This window comes from Struthio camelus, chromosome Z, assembly GCF_040807025.1.
Source record: "Struthio camelus isolate bStrCam1 chromosome Z, bStrCam1.hap1, whole genome shotgun sequence".
In the NCBI taxonomy this organism is placed as follows: domain Eukaryota; kingdom Metazoa; phylum Chordata; class Aves; order Struthioniformes; family Struthionidae; genus Struthio; species Struthio camelus.
The window spans coordinates 43,467,878-43,485,555 of record NC_090982.1 but is presented as its reverse complement, the minus strand read 5'-3'; the positions used below and the strand labels follow the sequence as shown (position 1 = coordinate 43,485,555).

The window sequence follows — 17,678 nt, the reverse complement described above, 5'->3', positions numbered from 1 at the left end:
ACTGGAACTGCTAGTCATTAAAACAAGAGGAACAGAATAAAGGCAGCCACTTAATGCATTCAAGAAATAGACCTGGCAAGAGCTGGATCAGGTGGGTAGTCACCGTCTACTGGCAAACTTAGGGCCAAGAAATAGTAAAAGAGTTGGGGTTTGGAGAAAAATTAAGAACAAAACCAGTTTCTCCACTTCCACTCTACAGAACACTATGACTAATTACAAATAGATCTCTCCTCTCTGAGGCTTCAGCTAGGGTACTATATCCCATTTGGAATATTGTACTTCAAGAAATATAGGAACGTGATGGAGAGAGTCCAGATGAGAGAAACAGAACGATTAGGAGTCAAGAAAATCACTATAAGCAAAAATAGAGCAGCAGAGAACAGAGTATATTCATCTTCACTTCCTCTATGGATACGGTAAGTTATACCTATATATAGGTAGCAGCAAGAGAGTAGTTAAACAAACAAAAAAAACACTTAAAAAGCAATATAGTGTGTTAGGCATTAGAAGAGACTGCCCATAAAGCTTGTGAAAAGCTTCATCATTAACTGACGTATGTCTACTCAAACACCTACCAGGAACAATTGAGCACGCTTAGTCCTGCTTTTGGGTAGGGGAAGTGCTGCTTCTTCTATTTTCTATGATTCTGCTTTCCCTATCCTATCCGATACAAATCTGTACTGTCTGATACAGATTTAGTTTAGTGCTACACTTGTGACAAGACGGGGATTTAAGGTCTACTGTCACCTCTCAAAATGCAACAGACAAAACAAAAATAAGCCATAGAATTAGAATTATTGGGGAAGTTTCCTCAGTTAATAAAATACCATGGTGTCTAGCTAAAAGAAGCCATTAGAAATAAAATACAGGTACAAACAGTAATAAATAATTAAATACAATTAAAAGAACATGCTGAATCTTAAATTAATACTAATTCAAATATCTGTATGAATAAGTTGTCCAAGTTCAAAAATACATGTGCTGAATAAAGGAAATCAAAACCATTACTGTAGGGTTTACTTGACTGGACTGTTAACTTGTAAGAGACTGAAGTAAACATTTCTTTTAAACTCAAGACAATAAAGCTTAACAATAGATTCAACATGAAGGACAGCCTTCTACCATTAGGTGGCAAGATACAACGACCTACAATCCTCCTTCACCTCAAGATCCTAGTGTTTTGTTTTTGTCTTTTATTTTTCTTGCATCACTACAAGTATTTGCACTACACTAGGAGTTTCATTTGTTAAGATCAAGTGAGGTGAAAGACAGCAATCAAACATTCTTTAGAGAGCCAGACTAGTAGCTTATCTTAGGCAAACATACTGCCATACACCAGCAACCTACTTACATTTGTAAAGCAGGCAAAATGGACATATTAAAAAACATCCAAAAAATCTAGAAAATATATGCAAATATCTTTGTCCTTTTATACCCTCTAGTGGCTGTACAAGGTTACAATAGCTTTACAGTAACCGTGCAGGCAGAGTTGGTTTCAAGAGGACAGACAGAGTACTCACCCCCACATTAGTATTTTTAAAAAGACTTATTATACAAAGATTGGTAAGATTGGTGTTTTGAATAGGCAAAAGCATGGATTATTTTGAAAGTGTTTAAGTTTGCAACCAATTCTGCACTGTTAGCTGAATCCAATAAACTCCAATATAGGCTTTCCACATGAAAAAAGCTAAAATTTAATTAAGCTATTCATGTAACATATTTATTATACATTCAGGGCATGTGCCTATGTTACCATGCCATATATATATATATATATATATATATATATATATATATATATATGCATGCAGTCAAACTGCAGCAACATCAATAGGGTAAGCTGAGTATTTGTTCTCCAGAAGTCCTGCAAGGACGGAAAAATCTAATACATGGGTTGTAGTGACTGTTTATAAGAGCCACCCATACTACTACATTCACAGGTGGCATGAAATGGCAACAATCAGCTCAGTCACTTGAAGAAGCATGCTTTAACCTAGAACAGGCCATTTTGTTTATATTTGCTTAAGAACTGAATTATATCCGTGACCAAAACTGTTACCCAGCATAGCCACATCCTTCAAGCCAACAGCTAGCATTTAATTTAGTACAGCGTAAACAAACATAAAAGATTGCACAACAGACAACTTTAAAAGATGCCCCCCCTCAAATTCCCAAACTGAAACTCTCCAACAAATAAAAGCAAAGGCTGATGCCCTAATCAGGGCACCAAGTCCTCTCCAGGATGAAGGAAAAAAATCCTCATTACTTTAAGACTTATCAAAGAGATAGAAAGTGCATTCTAGTTCTTTGATGGAACATGCAGCTGGCAAAGCAGGAAAACAACAGCATCCAGAAGGAACATATATAGAATAGGTTTTTAACACCCCAATGTATGGCATTTTTATTAACTGAAAGATGCAACAGCTTTTGCTAATGGTTAAACAGTGTAAGGACGGAGGAAAATATTTCTGAGACATATCATCATATTGTTAATTTAAGTTAAAAACTGAACAAATATAAATGAGGTGCTTGCACTGCCAATGTGAGCAAGGCACAAGGTGAAATAAATTACATACAAATACCCAAATATTAATTATGAGGAAAAATTCGAAATACTTTCTTGAAATGACATCAGATAGTGCATGTTCAAGATGAAGACTTCACAAAAAAAGTAACAGATGTACATGTTGGAAATGAACTGAATTCCAGTCCATATGTGCAATAAATATCTCTTTTAATAAGAAGCAGCTCTGTCTTCAGTACAGCACATCGAATGACAGAGAGCGGTCCAGTCCTCAAGACATTAAACAGTTTCCCTTCAAATACAGCAACTGGGAGCTCACCAGCAAGAGCTGGCTCTATTCTACAGATGGCACATGCAGATTTCTGTATCCCAGATGGCACTGGAAGAAAGTTACATGATTGGATAGCCTAGGTAGTTCTCCTTTAACACTATTCATCTTCGTCATTTTTTATAAGTGTGCAGTCATAGGCAGAAACATTAAAAGAATCCTTCTTTCTCTGTGTTTATAGGCAGAGTTTCTGAAGGCTAATCCCTTTTCCATTTCTGAAGATCATACCTAAACAGCTGTATTACTTGTCATTCATCCCCATGCCTGGCTTTTGCAATAGTGCAGTACAAGCTTGCCATCACTTCCAAAACACTGCAAGAGGGGAAGCAAACAAACAAACAAAAAAATATATTAGGTTTTTCATGGGCTAGCACACACATGAAGCAAAACGAAAACAAAATTAGATAAACGTGTCATGGAATAGTGCTAGTCAAAAGAAAGCTTATCCTAATGGGAGGCATGATAAGACACTGCATGTGAAGGACTGTTTTTTCCAGAGACTGTATGAAATAATGTCATTTAAAATCATATTAATACAGATCCACAAACATTGACTATATTACACTAAATGCAAGCTACTACTAACATAGCTAGGGACAACAGCAGGTTTAAAGTGACAGAAGTATACCGACAGATTCTATTAAGTACATTTAGAAAGGATATTCAAACTGAAAGCCACCTCATAGAGGGTCCCAACTTCCTGGTCTGGGGATGGAGCAAAAGACTGATTCACGTATATAAACTGCAAGGAAAGAAAACAGAAGATGAAGATCTCCCTGCAAGGCATATAGTAAAAGAAGCGTTCTTCAACCAGGGATGGCTAAATTTATCCTCTGTTCCCCATTTACTTTATAATCTTTAAAATCCACAGCTACCATTGGTTAGTATTTTCACTTCTGTGCAGAGGGGCAGCGTGGCTTTCAGGAGTCATGTCTGACTGGCCAAAGCAAGCGTGCCCACTGCTGCCTTCTCCAAGCTCACCCATTAGTCTCCCATATGGCAGCATGAAGTTCATGCAGTAGTTTAGTTCTTGCTCTTATTTTGAGTATCCAGCTCATTACCACTACTGTCAGGTTGCTCAATTAGAACAACATTCACAGAAACTACAACTGTTTTGTTCTTTTTTGAAGTCATCCTTCACACGTCCTGCTCCAAATATATACACATACACAGTAGCTATTCAACAGTATCAAAAGAGAGCCTTAGGATCCACAGCACAAGAGGGCCACGTGCAGTAGGATATCAATATACTATTTTCAAAGCAAGTCATCAAATTCCTAGGGCTTTGTTCCTGAAGTTAGCCTTAAGGTGAAACCACAGAAGACGACTCTGCACTGCTACCTTTTCTGCTCAATGAGGTGGCAGTTCATTAAGCTGTTGAGGACATCCGTCAGCCGGGGGGGGGGGGGGGGGGGGCGGTTCCAAACCCTTCTTTGACCTGTTAATCCTTGGTAATCCTTGGGTCCTCGGGGGTTGAGGGGAGGAGAAAAACAACAACAAAAACCCTTCTACTGATCACCAAGTGAAAGAGACTGCTAGTAAAGCTGTTTACAGGGTTAGATTTAAATAGCTGCCAGACCAAGGAGAGTGATTTTATCTGATACTTTAGCTACGCATTTGCATATTTTAACAAAGCTAGCTTTAACGTTATCTTAAATGAAAACTTTGACGTGTATGTTTTTAAGAGTTTACTGCTAACTGCAACGTTAATGCAATTGTATTTGTATATCTGCTCCAGCTATTCCAGCTTTTAATTTACCAGAAGAGCACTAGGGCTTCTTAGGCAGGAGTGAACTCAAACAATATTGGCACTGGGCCTGCCAAATAGCAAGTATTTCCAAAATACCCATTTTAAAGAGAAAAAAAAAACCTGTCCTACAGCAGTAGTTTTAAACTGCTTGGGAAGAAAAAGTTCTGAAGGAAACAGACACCAGTATTCAGAATGGCAATCCCATACACTTTAGAGCCTTGAACACTTTCTCCGTATACCTGACTTACACAGCTGTACTGCAGTATGAACCTGGCACTGAAATACCTTGCTGCACAACAGATACACAGCTGCATCCTGCGTGACAGCATCAGATGAGAAAAAACAAAGACACAGCAAAAAATACAGCGGCTAGAACTGCAGTCTGAGCATGTCCAGATGGCATGGCTTCTGGGAGCTACTGCTCTTCTCAACATTGTACCCTGGGACGGACGGACTTTGAATAGTTTTCCTGCTGCCCTTACACCAATTTTCCTGCTACGAACCACGGCCTAGACTCAAATAGTCTCCCTGTAAGGACGTTACACCTGCAAGTTGAATCTATCTACTGCCAAGTGCAAAACCCTCTTCTGCCCCAGCTTTCCCGGCGATACCCAGGAGCGCCCTGGCAAGTGGAGGCCGAGGAGGGGCTGCTGCCCCGGCCGGCCCGTACCAGCTGCTCGGAGGCCATCAGCTTGAGGAACTTCTTGATGAAGTCGACGAGGCCCTGGATGGTGCGGGTGCGCTCCACCGCCCACTTCTTGGTCTTCATGATGGGGGTGTCGCCCACCGCCTTCAGCAGGACATCGACTGCGAAGGCAGCGGGCGTTAGCGGCGCCGGGCAGGACCCGCCCCCGCCCCCGCCGCCCTCATTGGTCAGAACCACACGCGCCCACCGCCGATTGGCCAGCTCGCCTGCCCATCACAACAGACTCCTCACCACCCCCCCCCCCCACCGCGCTCAGTAACGATTTCTCCCCCCGTTACTTTTCTTTTTAGTGTCGCCGGCGGGTTCTTCGGTGCCCGGCGAGCCAGCCGAGGGGGGGGCCGGGTCGGCAGCCCCTGCCGCGGCTCCGCCCTCCTGGGCGTCCTCCCCGCCCTCCCTTCGGCCCTCGCACTGAGGCGAGACAGGCGACTGCTCCCCTCCTTCCGCCATGCTGCTCGGGGCAAGCCACCGGCGGAAGTGACGCGCGGCGCGGCGTTAGCGAGCTCGCTTGGCAAGACGTTTTGACCCTCGCGGGCCGCCGCCGCCTGCCCGGCGACGCGGCGGCGGGTCACGTGCAGCGGCAGCCGTTCCGCCGCTAACGGCTTTGGGCTCGGGCCGACGTGGGCGCGCGCGAGCCGCCGCCGCCGCCGCCCTGCGCGGGGAGGGCAGGGCAGGGCGTAGCGCGCAGCCCGCCCGCCCGCCGCGGCCCCACCATGATCAAAGCCATCCTCATCTTCAACAACCACGGCAAGCCGCGGCTCTCCAAGTTCTACCAGCGCTATGTACGGGCGGCGGGTCGGGCCGGGGCGGGGCGGGCCCCGCGGCGGGTCGGGGCCGGGGCAGCCGCCGCGGGCAGGGCGGTTGCGGGGTGGGTCCGCCGCGCCACGCCGCAGCGGTGACGGGCCCGCTGCCGGCTGAGGGGTCGCGCTCGGGCGGGGCGGCTGGACCCGAACCGGCTGCTCCCGAGAACCGGGAGCGGGCGGCTCTGCTCCTGCCTCTTCCTCCTGCTGCTGCTTCCCCGCCCGTCACCTCGATTAATAATTGAGGGGACCGGCGGGCACAGCCCGTAGACGGGGACAGCTCGGCCCTCTGCCGGTGGCAGGCGGCTTCCAGGTCTTACCCCGGCTTCGCTGATGTCGCTGCCTGCGGTGCTGTGCTTAGACAGTTGCACGGGCCTGGAGAGTGGAAAGCCAGAAGGCGCGGGGATTTTTTTGCGGGGTGATCTCAGTGACAAAAACGAGTTGATAAAGAAAGCTGCTTTCCTGTCACATGTTATTTTTCCCTAGAAATTAGGGTTTGGTAGTTTTGAAGGTAATAGAAGGCAGCCTACTTCAAGGGCAAATTAGGTTCTCTGATCTTATTTGTGGGAGCTCTACTACCAACTCTGTACTGCTCTTTAGCCTAACTCTCTGCGTCTCTGATGTAGTGCTACGTGTCTCCACGCTGTGGCGGAGGTGCTGGAGTTGGGAAGAGGAGAATACAGTTTTATATGAGCCTTGAAAGTAATTGGTCAGTAAGCAGAACGTTTTCCTTGGAAAACTTTCAGAGAGGAAAAATAATTCTAACACAAAAAAATGTAGTGAGTTAGAAAAATATATTCCTTTACGTGGGAGAAAGCAAACTTCAAAGCAGCTCAGAAAATGCAGCATAAGCGCTTGGTCTGAAGGAAAAGAAAGTGTGGCCACAGCGTATTAAGAAACAAACTGAAAACAGTTGACTTAATTCAAGGATCAGAGACTTTAAGATAATGTTTTAATCATGTACTGCGTTTCCTAGCAAGCATGTGAAACTGCTTGGGCTGGCCTCGGACATAAAACGCAAGAAAACAACTGATGCTTCTCAGGAATTATATAAGCAAAAAATTTTTTTTCAGTAATGCTATTGGTTATTTGTATTTATAACTAGTTATTTACAATTCTGGGCATTTCAAAAGTCATATTTAACTTTATTGGAAGGGTTATGTCTTACTTGGTACACATCTGAGCAGAAATGAGGACTGTGACAGTTCGGGTTGCAACTATCAGGCTTTTAATAAAGGACTGTAACTGATACAGGCCATTGCTCTGGGTGACTGAATTTCATCCTCTCTCAGAGGAAGGACAATACTGAGAAATGCTAATACGTGTTTGTAAACCCATTGTCTCCTTTCTCCTGAATTCTGGGTTACAACACTGATATCTTTCATTTACCATTTCAAATTTAAAAATCCAAATAAAGCAGTCTCACTATATTGATAAGTGTCCATTCCTCTTGTGTGCATCTCCATTCCTTTCTTGCGAACTTTAACTGCCGATTTGCAGTAAATTACTAAAAAAAGTTTCTTTTTTTTTTTTTTACTGTCAGTCTGAAGGTAACAGTTAATTGGTAGGATAAGTAGATGAAGACGTTATATAGAACCTCAGTTAATGAATGTGAGGCAGTTCATTTTCATTCTTGGTTTTCATTCTAATTTCACTTTTGTCTTTCGTTAGTGTTATTAAATGCAAAGTCTTGGGTGGGGAAAGGAGAGAATTGAATGGTAGGAGAAAATCAATTTTTTCTGGTGGACTACACTGTACTCCAGTTTAAATCATTGGAATTAGAAAACACTTTCAGTGCATACAGTAGGTTAATATGCTTGTATAAAGGAAACACTTTGCAAATTTGAAAATGTAAATAATATATTTAACTAAAAGTTACGTCACTGTTCTTGTCCAGAGTTAGTAGTCTGGTTTGCAAAAAACCATTTTTGCATTGTGCTTAAGTGATTTTTCTGTATCTTTGTGGTGTATATAAACAGGTGTAACTGTTGTCTTAATTATCTTTTTGTGTGTGGGTTCAATAGGCTAGAATTATTTATGAAGTTTTTGAAACTTATGCAGCCTTCAATATTGGCAAATCTCAATTTCTTTCTACAAGTGGAAGTGTGCCCTCCTTTGTGAGAGATTACTTTGAGTCAGATCTGTTAAAGATGCGTTTGCTTCCTTGGTAACACGAAACTGATAGAACATGTGTGATTTTTTTTTTTTTTTCAACCTGATGCAGAGGATTGGAAGAGTTGCTCCTGGATAAAATGAGGTTAATAATTCTTTGCAATTAAGTAGAGTAATAATAATTCTCAGCAATTAAGTAGGAAGACGCATGTGCTGTGGTTTTAGGTTTCACAATATACACCTGTGGCCATAATTTCAAAGTTCAAAACAAGTTTCTGAGTAACTCTGAAAATAAAGGCAGATTCTGAATACAAAAGTTATGCTTCAGTTGCTGAAAAGGATGTGTCTCAGTTTCTGAAGGAAAGATGATGTATGTTACCTTTTTCCTGATGTCAGAAAACATGGGGAGGAAGGTGAGGTTACTGCACTAGAGGAAGGCAGGCACAGTTTAGGGAACACAGACTATGAAAGCAAAGGAACCCTGCACTTGCTTGATCTCTGCTTCATGGAACAATTTACTTCTATTGATGTTTTTTGTAAATATCTTTCTGTATTCTAGAGCTGGTTTGTAAAATAATGCATGAATTTAAGGTGAATAAATACAAACCAGGCTGATACCAAGCCTTATTTCATTAGCAGTCACGCAAGGGACAGCACTCTTTTAGTGGAAGTGACTTTTAAGATACATGCACTACTTTAGCAAGGAACGTACGTTCATGTAATGGTTTAAAATGCCGAGTTATGCTCTCGGATGGTCGGGGGAGTTTCTCTTACGTTTGGTGACTTCAGGGCTCTGTGCTATAAAATAAACACAGGATTTCAGTAATTTTATGTACATTTTTTTGACTGCTGAAGTGGAGTATACGTTTGTTGAAAGTAAGCCCGCGCTTCCAGAAGGGTAGCAAAAGCTTGTGTATGTGTGTGATGGTAGACGGACCGTCGCAGTGGGAACTTAGTAGGAGACCAGTGAATTCAGACTTTAGAAGTGATGTTTCTGATCAGTGAAAGATTTAGAATGGAAGTTAGTGGCGTAAAAGAAGATGGTGCTTATGATACCATTGTATTTTGACCTATTTCAAAAGGAATGATTTCCACCACCCCCCCCCCCCCAAAAGCTGCGAGGCAGTGTTTTCACCGTGGTAACAGCTGAAACTAATTTCAAAGCATGTCTATAAACATTCAGCCTGCAGTGGCGATATAAAAATTTCTGAATACTTCAGAATTCTTCATATTTACTTGAAGTAATTATTTCTAAGTCTTGGTATTTGTTTAAGCGTCCTAAAAACAGTCACTTTTTTCGTGGTTGTTTCACAGTATTTTATTCCTCTGCTAGTTCAATTTAACTTGCAAAAATGTCTCCTTTTACCAGAGGTGTTGAAATGACATAAAAACGGTGTGCAGCTTGTTGCCTGGCAGATTTAAGGCATCAAAATCTGATAATTTGAGGGTGCTCCTATAGTTTGCATTATATTTGTTAGTGATGTGTGTTGTGCATTGCTAATTAATTCATTTTAGATTCATATTAAAACATGTTTTCTTTTGTAGAGTGAAGATACACAGCAACAAATTATCAGAGAAACTTTCCATTTAGTATCAAAACGTGATGAAAATGTTTGTAATTTCCTAGAAGGAGGCTTGTAAGTATAAAGTTCAAAATAAATGTCAAATATTTTTCAGCTAGCAAAGATTATCGGTACTACTTGTGGCATAACTGTTTTTACAGCTGTAGTGTAAGCACCCTGTCACCTGAAATGAAATATTTTCATGCATTGGCAACAATGTTATGTCGGCACTAAGTATGCATATTCTTTACTGCTGATGTATAGGGAAATATAATTGAGTTAGGCAATAAAATTTTTTTTTTTTACTGCTATAATTGAGTTAGTGGCTATACAGACGTTTCAGACACAAGGTGGGGAAGAAACAGGCAGATGATACTTAACCAGCTTCCTTAAAATCAAGCTAAAGATTTTTGGCCTCGTTCTAAGAGGTATTGGCAGTGGTCCTATCCACTGAGAAAGCTGAAATATTTTGTAGCTGGTATTCAGGCTTGAGCTCCAAAAATTTGAATGGACAGTCTCCAATAAAACGATTTCCCCTACCTTTATGTCAGAGTTCAGGCTTGTTGTGTAAACTAGGAAAAAGATGTCATTAAAATACGCTAACTAGTGCAGTTTTAACCAAGACTTTTTTGCTAGTATAGATAGATCGGTCTGAGTTTTAAATGTTAGCTGTTAGTGATCATTCCCAAGGTTCCTTGTTTAATGCTTTCTGAAGCTGATTTGTCCTTCTTGCATTATGAGTAAAGGTCAACTTAAAACTGTTGGCTAAAATGTCTCAGGGCCAGATGTTTTAGATATGTACTTAGGCTAACGCTTTTTGTATGATTTTTATTCTTAAGTATAGATTATAAAGGATAATTTTTTTGTGTGTGTGGTTTTTTTCTTTTTCTTTTTTCTTTTTTTTTTTTTTTAAAAGAAGGCATACCCAAAATATTCTTTGATGGATCATGTCTTTTTCTGATTGGCTTGTGTTAGTGTGGTCTTGCTTTAATTAAAAGAAATTCTGAAATAGGGGAGTATTTTATTTGTGGTTATTAGTCATCAAGGCTAAATAGCTATGAACAACCACCTTCTAGGAAAAGGGGTCACAGCTGATGGAGCAAACTTGCGGTATTTTGTATAAACATGGAACATCTAGTCCTATCATAATCTCTAACAATGGAAATTTCTAATGGCAGAAAACTAGTGTATTAATGCCTGAACTTACTGTGTGCGGAGTCATGGTTAAATATATTTCTGTACCATGTCAGCTATGCTATCTTTTTCCTGAGCAAGATGATCCCTAATTATATGTTATTTTTACTAAAGTCCTTCTCTTTCAAGTTCTCAGCTGTGGATTATTGATTCTGTGACTCTGGTTTTAGGGGTGGTTACAAGCTGGAAACATGCTGGATTGAGTTCTAGAAGTGAAGGACAGAAGGACATTTGTGGCTTTCAAAAAATCATAGCTGTGCAACAAAAAAAAAAATGGAGGCAGAGGACACAATTCCAGCTTTCCTGCTGCTGCCTGTTTTCTAGAGTTGCCATTTCAATACATTTTTTTCATTTTTTTTCAGAGCAGGGATTGTTTTATAGTTTGCCCAAAGTTTGCCTCAGCAGTAACTATATGCTAACTTTGTGTACTGAAGCGTTTGGATGAATTGGGTAAAGCACAAAAGAAGAAACTTTGCGTGTCATAACTTTCCAAATAAATTTGATTATATATATATATATATATTTTTTGCCTGATATTACTTAAGTGTAATTGCTGCTGTTTAGGAGCAAGGTTTTGTTTTGTTTTCTCCCTAAAGCTTTAATTAATGCAAGGCGAAGCGCTTAAGCAAAAGTATCCTAAAAGATCTATTATTCCTTGTAATGCCCTGCCCCCACTTCCTGTGCTGAAGCGAAAAAATAAAGGGATGCTTTATTATCCACAAGGCTTGTGATCCAGTTCTGGTACAGTGTTAAGGGAGAACTGAGCTTTATAGCCATATTACTCTAGGCTACAAAATACTTTCATTTCTATTTGAGCAGCTCCTGTACTGCTGACAGTGAACGTTAATGATCTAAAAAACATCTCTTCGTACAGTTATATGTATCTCCTTGGGGAAGGCTACAGCAGAAGAGTAGAAGTACATATCTGCTTAGAGATCTTACGTTCTTGTTCACTAACTTGGTGCTCAGTGAGCAATAGAAGAAATTAAATTTTCTTGCGCTTTAACATTGCATCAGTAAGCAATTGGTTGGAGTACAGTCTTCTTGTGTTATCGGATACTATATAGCACAACAGTGTTACACATTCCTGGTTATAATGCACACCATAAACCCAATTTAAAAGTTTTTTCTTTAATCCAAATAGCGGTCTGCATTAAATTTTTCTTCTCTAGGTAGCTTCTATGAGAAGGGCAGGGAAGGATGCCTAGGCATATGTCTGTTCTTAGTAATGCAGATTAATGTCTGTACAGTGCCCGCTAGTGTGTCATGGAATTACATCTAATAACCATTTTTGGACGGACGGTGGCCTGTATGATCTGTTTGAATTGATTGTAATACAAAGGTGCTTATGTCAGCATAGCTAATATCCATAGGGATAACAATAATTTTGCTTATGTGGTAAATGGGACTTGGGCTATCTTGATGATTTGTTGTTTTTCTTCCATTTTAATTATATCACAAAATAAAAGTTGTTGTGTAGTTGGATTTGGGGAAGCTCCAGCCATTAACAATAGGCCTCCTATTAACTGAAATAACTTTGGGGGTTTGCCCAGCTTATCCTGAGATGCCGACTAAGCTTTCCTGTTTCCTTTCCCATGTAGGTTAATAGGTGGATCTGACAACAAACTAATTTACCGACACTATGCCACCTTGTATTTTGTGTTCTGTGTGGATTCTTCAGAAAGTGAGCTTGGCATTTTAGACCTAATACAAGTAAGTGTTCTGTTTTTCTTATAAGTGGAATTCTACTCCTAAGTACCTTAGAATTTCAATATTTAGCATTGTCTTTTTCTGAACTTCTTGAAAGTGATTTTCATACTATGGTTCCTCTCAATGTGCAGAGTGTTACTTTTAGATAGTTTGCAGTTTTCTGGACTTCCCCTGAAAAAGTTGTTTCCCAACTTGATGATGAAGTAAGAAAATGGTTCATTTGGAAGCTACCGAGCATTCACAAGCCATTTTTTGCTGCAGCTTTGCAAGGTCTTGTTCTGGCTCTAGAAGTGTTCACGTCAACGTAGTACAGTTCAGACGTTCACCAAGACAAGTTTGGATTATGAGAGCTTTGATATATAAAGCTGCCACTGTGTAGTAAATGTGTGTGCATATGTATACGTGTCTGTGTAGCAGATTAAAACATCCAATACCTCTTTGGATAAAACTTTCCAAAACATCGTTGTGGTTTAAGAGCTTATAGTCATCTATGCCTTAGCAAATGATTGCAAATACTGCTGTACTGCCTGATGTTGAGGCATACATGACTTAAGGTGGTAAATATGTCTGCACCAGTTCAGCAAGGAAAACTGTGTCTGATAATACACTTCTGTGTCAAGCGAACTCTTGACTACACTAGTGGTTTTCAACTTCAATTTTGTATGTAAACAATTTAACTGAAGTTTGTTGTTAGTGTAGGAAGGTGTGGCAAAAAATTAATAAATACAGTGTCACCATGGTGCCTGCATCTCTGCAGTGTTCCCAGTTCTCTCAATCGTTGTAGGCTGACCATTTGATTATAGTTGAAAGTATACAGAGATCCATTAAGCCTTTTTAATTTTCATTCTGGCTCACAGGAGGGATCTGTTGAATCCTCTTAGCAATAGCAGTCAAACGTATTTTATACCGGAAAAGTGCCCTCAAAGTTTATTATTAGATTTCAACCCCATGTGCAGCCCAGACTGGCACCATATGCATATACCCATCCACTCGAGTGAATAAGCTTTGCTGTTTTTACGTGTTCAGAATTGTTGCTGCATCTTCATACATCTTTGTTTACTGTAACTCACAGTCAACACAGCTAAGAGTAAGCCATCTGGAGTTTGTTGTGAATCACACATATATTGAATTGTTTAAAGAAGTGGTTATTTAGAGGGTCAGTTTATGATTTCCTGAAAGTAAAGTAGTGAAATCAACCTGCAACTCGATCTAGCATGTAGAAAGTCTTTCTTGTAAATTCAGTAAATCCATAGCAGATTAGATTACATATGGCAGCCTGCAGTTCTTTTCAGCATAATATTTTTGTTGTATGAGGTGATATTTGGAATACTTCTGGGAAGGCCTCTTACGTCACCATTAGGTCAGAGCTTGGTTCTGACTTGAATAGATGCGCTGCATTTGTTTGTCACAAGTTAGAGGCTCTCTGTTTTTCTGCTGGGTACAAACTAGACATGTTTGAACTTGGCTTAATACCTCAAGGAAATTCCCACTGTTAATTTTTGTCTGTTTTCTTTCTTTTTTAACACAAACACTTGTAAGATTCTATTTGTTGTTGGTTTTAATTAATTGGGTGGGAGACAGGTCAGCATGCGTACCATCCTTGGTAGGTTTTACGGTCTTTTGGGTTCAGTGTAAATTATGTGATTAGCTATAGCTATTTCAGACTCCTCCCAAGTGTCTATGGAGTGTAACGTTAAAACACATGGAAATAAAATACATAGGCAGTTCTGAATAGCTGCAGACTGGCATAAGGAAAAACTGAATGAAACTTGCAGTGGTACCTAACTACGTACATCAACTTAAGCATTTTTTTAAAGATTTTAACCCATTGCTATACTTTCAAGGCACATTGTCCCAATTAGTAGCTAAATCAGTGAGATCACTGTCTTCCTGGGGAAGCTGTGGATAACCTTGCAAGTTGCTGTGGTTCATTAAGGTGTGTATAGAAATTATAGTGCAGTTCATTTTGAAAGGTGGGTTTCTCAATTCTTAATGATATATCATCCTGACCAGAGATGTTTTTATGCTAATTAAATTGTAAAAATGGCATTTTAACCTTGAAAGTGTTAGCCTGGAAAGCTAACACACTTCTATTTTGATTGATCAGCCTAAAAGAGCGACTCTTACAGTCTTTCCATTGCGCTGTAATCTAGGTATGATCTGTAGAATCTGAGTGGCTGTTTTTTTAAATTTATCGCAAGAAAGATGCGATATCAGGTGCCAAGGTTTGTTGTTTTACAACATACTGTGTAAGTGTGGGAAAGGGCAGTGGCTACTCCAAGGATTTCCCAATTAGAAAGGCCATGGGAGTGCTGCAGCTGATTTCAGATGCCTGCGATGATAAGCAAGGGATACCTTAGCACAGGTGCCCTCAGAGCAGAAGAGAAAACAGGCTTGTGTATAGAGACCTGGCTGTATTATGAGACTGCTATGTTCTAAACTAGCTGGAGTGTCAGGTAGTGTTTGAACAGCAAAAAGCAGTTAAGGGAGGACCTTCCACAGGCAGATTGAATTAATTCTCTCTTCTAGGCTGTTTAGCCTAGAAAGGAGGATGGGATCTTCTTGACCTGAGTCATGCCTGGCTTTTTTTGTGCTTTGTTTTTTGCACCTGCTCTTATTAGTATTTGATAGTAGTTGATAGCGTCGAATGCATTTAATTAGGTATCTGCTTTTTCAGTTAACCTTGTTATCTTCCCTGTCTGAATGTGTCTTATTCCTTTGTCTTAGTATTTGCCTAATTAAAAAGTAGGCTCTGCATGGTAAAGGTGGTGTCTTAAATTTTTTGACATATTACGGAATACAGTGAGCTCCTGCCTTCTGTTGTTGTGTTTGTATCAAATAACAATTGGATATTTTTGATTCTTATGTTCTACTCTCCAGTTAAAAAAAAAAAAAAATTGCTAAAGTTTATTTACTATGAAAGGAAGCCCACTCTCCCTCCCTGTTTACTTGCATGGAGATGTGCGTAGATGTGCATTTGCTTTCTTCAAATTGTGAAAGAATGTATGATTTCAAAAACTAAGCACAAGGGGGAGCTAGAAATTCACTTTGATTTCATAATTATTTAATGAATGTGAATTTACTCTTGCGTCTTTATTTTCCCGGTCTTGGTTTGAGATGACTCCTTTTCTTTTCTTTTCTTTTCTTTTCTTTTTTTTTTTGGACTAGAATTTGTTTCCACTATTAATTTTATTTTTCTTTTAGAAGTTCTTGAAAAATTGAGAAAGTTGAAAAATCACTAGTGTAGTCAAGAAAGTCAGCAGTCTCTCAGATTGTGGTTTTGTGTTTCATGTACAGTCTGGTGGTTTGCCCTGTCTGACAACATCACAAAGTACACTTGAACTTGTGAGTCACTTTTTTCCTGAAACAATTGGTGTGTTTTCTCTTCTGGTTGTTTTGATCTGCAGATCTGACACATCTGAAGTACTTACATTCTGTATCTGCTTTAGTGCAGCTTGTTATAATGAGGAAATTATTTGACTGTCAACCAGACCTGTAAAGGAAGAAAAGTGGCTCTAATTTTATGTACAGCATCAATTATTCTGAGTTGTCTTAGAACAAGGAATGTTAGCGTAAAAAATGCAGTTTGCTATGAAGTTTAGTGCTTTTAAAGACCAGTAATTCATAATAGGTCTGTATCATATGAGCGTTGCCGTTGGTCTGGACAAGCTCTCCATCGTGAACGGAAGATTGAGGAAGTTTCAAAGGTTTCCATTAGAAATCTTTAGTTGGTGAAAACTCTACCTGAAGAGTGTTTAGTGCTGGTAGATTTCCCTTATGTTGCAAAAATGTTCAGCGTGCGTTGGTGGTCATGCGTTGCAGGAAGAGATCTGAGAGTTGCAAGCTGTGTACTGTTCTCACTCTGTAACGGGTAAAGGTTTAAAAAAATCACCATTTTAGCTATGAATCAAGTGTTCTTTATGCTATAGCAGAAGTCCTAGTTGCTGGAAGAAGACCACAAAAATTAAAGTGCTTTTGATATGTGGACGTACACACTGCTACTAAATACGCATCTCTTTAGGGGCCTTTTGTAAGGGTGTTTTTTTTTTTTTTTGAATGTAACTTTGTTTTTCAAGTCGCTTCCTGAACGTCAAAGAATACATAGCTCTGTGTGCAAACTTAGTAATATGTATGAGGAATATTTTCTTTTCAGACTGTCAACTTTTATAACTGAAGCCTTTAGATAGAGGTTACCTTTATCCTGCATTTTCAACTTTCTTCCTGCAGCTAATGTCAAGCAGCACTGTCCTTGTATCCACATTCTGCTAAGGTACAAGGAAAGTAAGAGAGCATCTCTGGTCAGTAGTGTTGCTGCACATAACTGTGAACTGTGTAGTTTGTGCTGCTTAAGGTGATTTATTTATTGGCTCACCTCCCTTGTTTATAGAAGACTCTTACTGTCACAGCAAATTAACAACTACTTGAAGAAAAAAGTTCTGCTTTGTTTAGCTTCAGTAAAATTTAACGGAAACCCCTCCGTTTACTTTGTGAATTGTTGTCAGTGACCCTTACTGTCTTGAGTCTGCTTATGAAAGTGCTCAGTGTTCTTAGTTTAAATTATGCACTGATATTAAAGAGTACTCCTCATTTAAAATGCACTGAAAATCAGTTTGATGTAATTTGACTTTAACATAGTGATTATTAGTAGTAGTAGTTAGCAGCCACAGAATCAGCCCTATTCCTCATATTGTTAAATATCCCAGTGATATGGTTCCTTGCAAACTGGACACAAATTTATCATATGATTTACCAAGTACTGCATATTTTGTACTGTTTTCTCCAAAACAGAGGCTTATTTCCAGAATAACTGATTCGACATTTAGAGTTTGTTGGGTACCTTGGACAATTTTTAAATGTGTGTGAAGAAGCTGGATTAATAAAGAATAAAGGCACAGATTTGATTTCATATTCGTAGATTAATAATGAATGTAGTAACTTCGTAGGAACTATTGCAGGAAATGCAGGTACAGACATCTTTTCATTATCCAGCTTAAC

The 17,678-nt window shown here is 39.8% G+C and overlaps 2 protein-coding genes across 3 annotated transcripts in view; one reads left to right on the top strand and one right to left on the bottom strand.

Moving 5' to 3' along the window:
• Positions 1-2,717: 2,717 nt before the first annotated feature.
• On the bottom strand, positions 2,718-5,796 carry LOC138064498 (ubiquitin-like protein ATG12). The gene is made up of 4 exons (XM_068927361.1): positions 5,587-5,796; positions 5,273-5,409; positions 3,532-3,594; positions 2,718-3,164 (listed from the first exon to the last, which is right to left on the bottom strand). The coding sequence occupies exons 1-4, from the start codon at positions 5,753-5,755 to the stop codon at positions 3,105-3,107; spliced, it is 429 nt and encodes a 142-aa protein (XP_068783462.1). The 5' UTR covers positions 5,756-5,796; the 3' UTR covers positions 2,718-3,104.
• Positions 5,797-5,861: 65 nt separating this feature from the next.
• The window catches only part of LOC138064497 (AP-3 complex subunit sigma-1), a 32,271-nt gene continuing 20,454 nt past the window's right edge, over positions 5,862-17,678 (top strand). Inside the window, exons 1-3 of one of the 2 annotated variants that reach the window (XM_068927359.1) lie at positions 5,862-6,087; positions 9,763-9,854; positions 12,575-12,686. In XM_068927359.1, coding sequence (XP_068783460.1) covers positions 6,019-6,087; positions 9,763-9,854; positions 12,575-12,686 — 273 coding nt within the window. In that variant the 5' untranslated portion in view covers positions 5,862-6,018. The remainder of the gene's footprint in view (positions 6,088-9,762; positions 9,855-12,574; positions 12,687-17,678) is intronic. The other variant, XM_068927360.1, reaches the window with a different exon arrangement.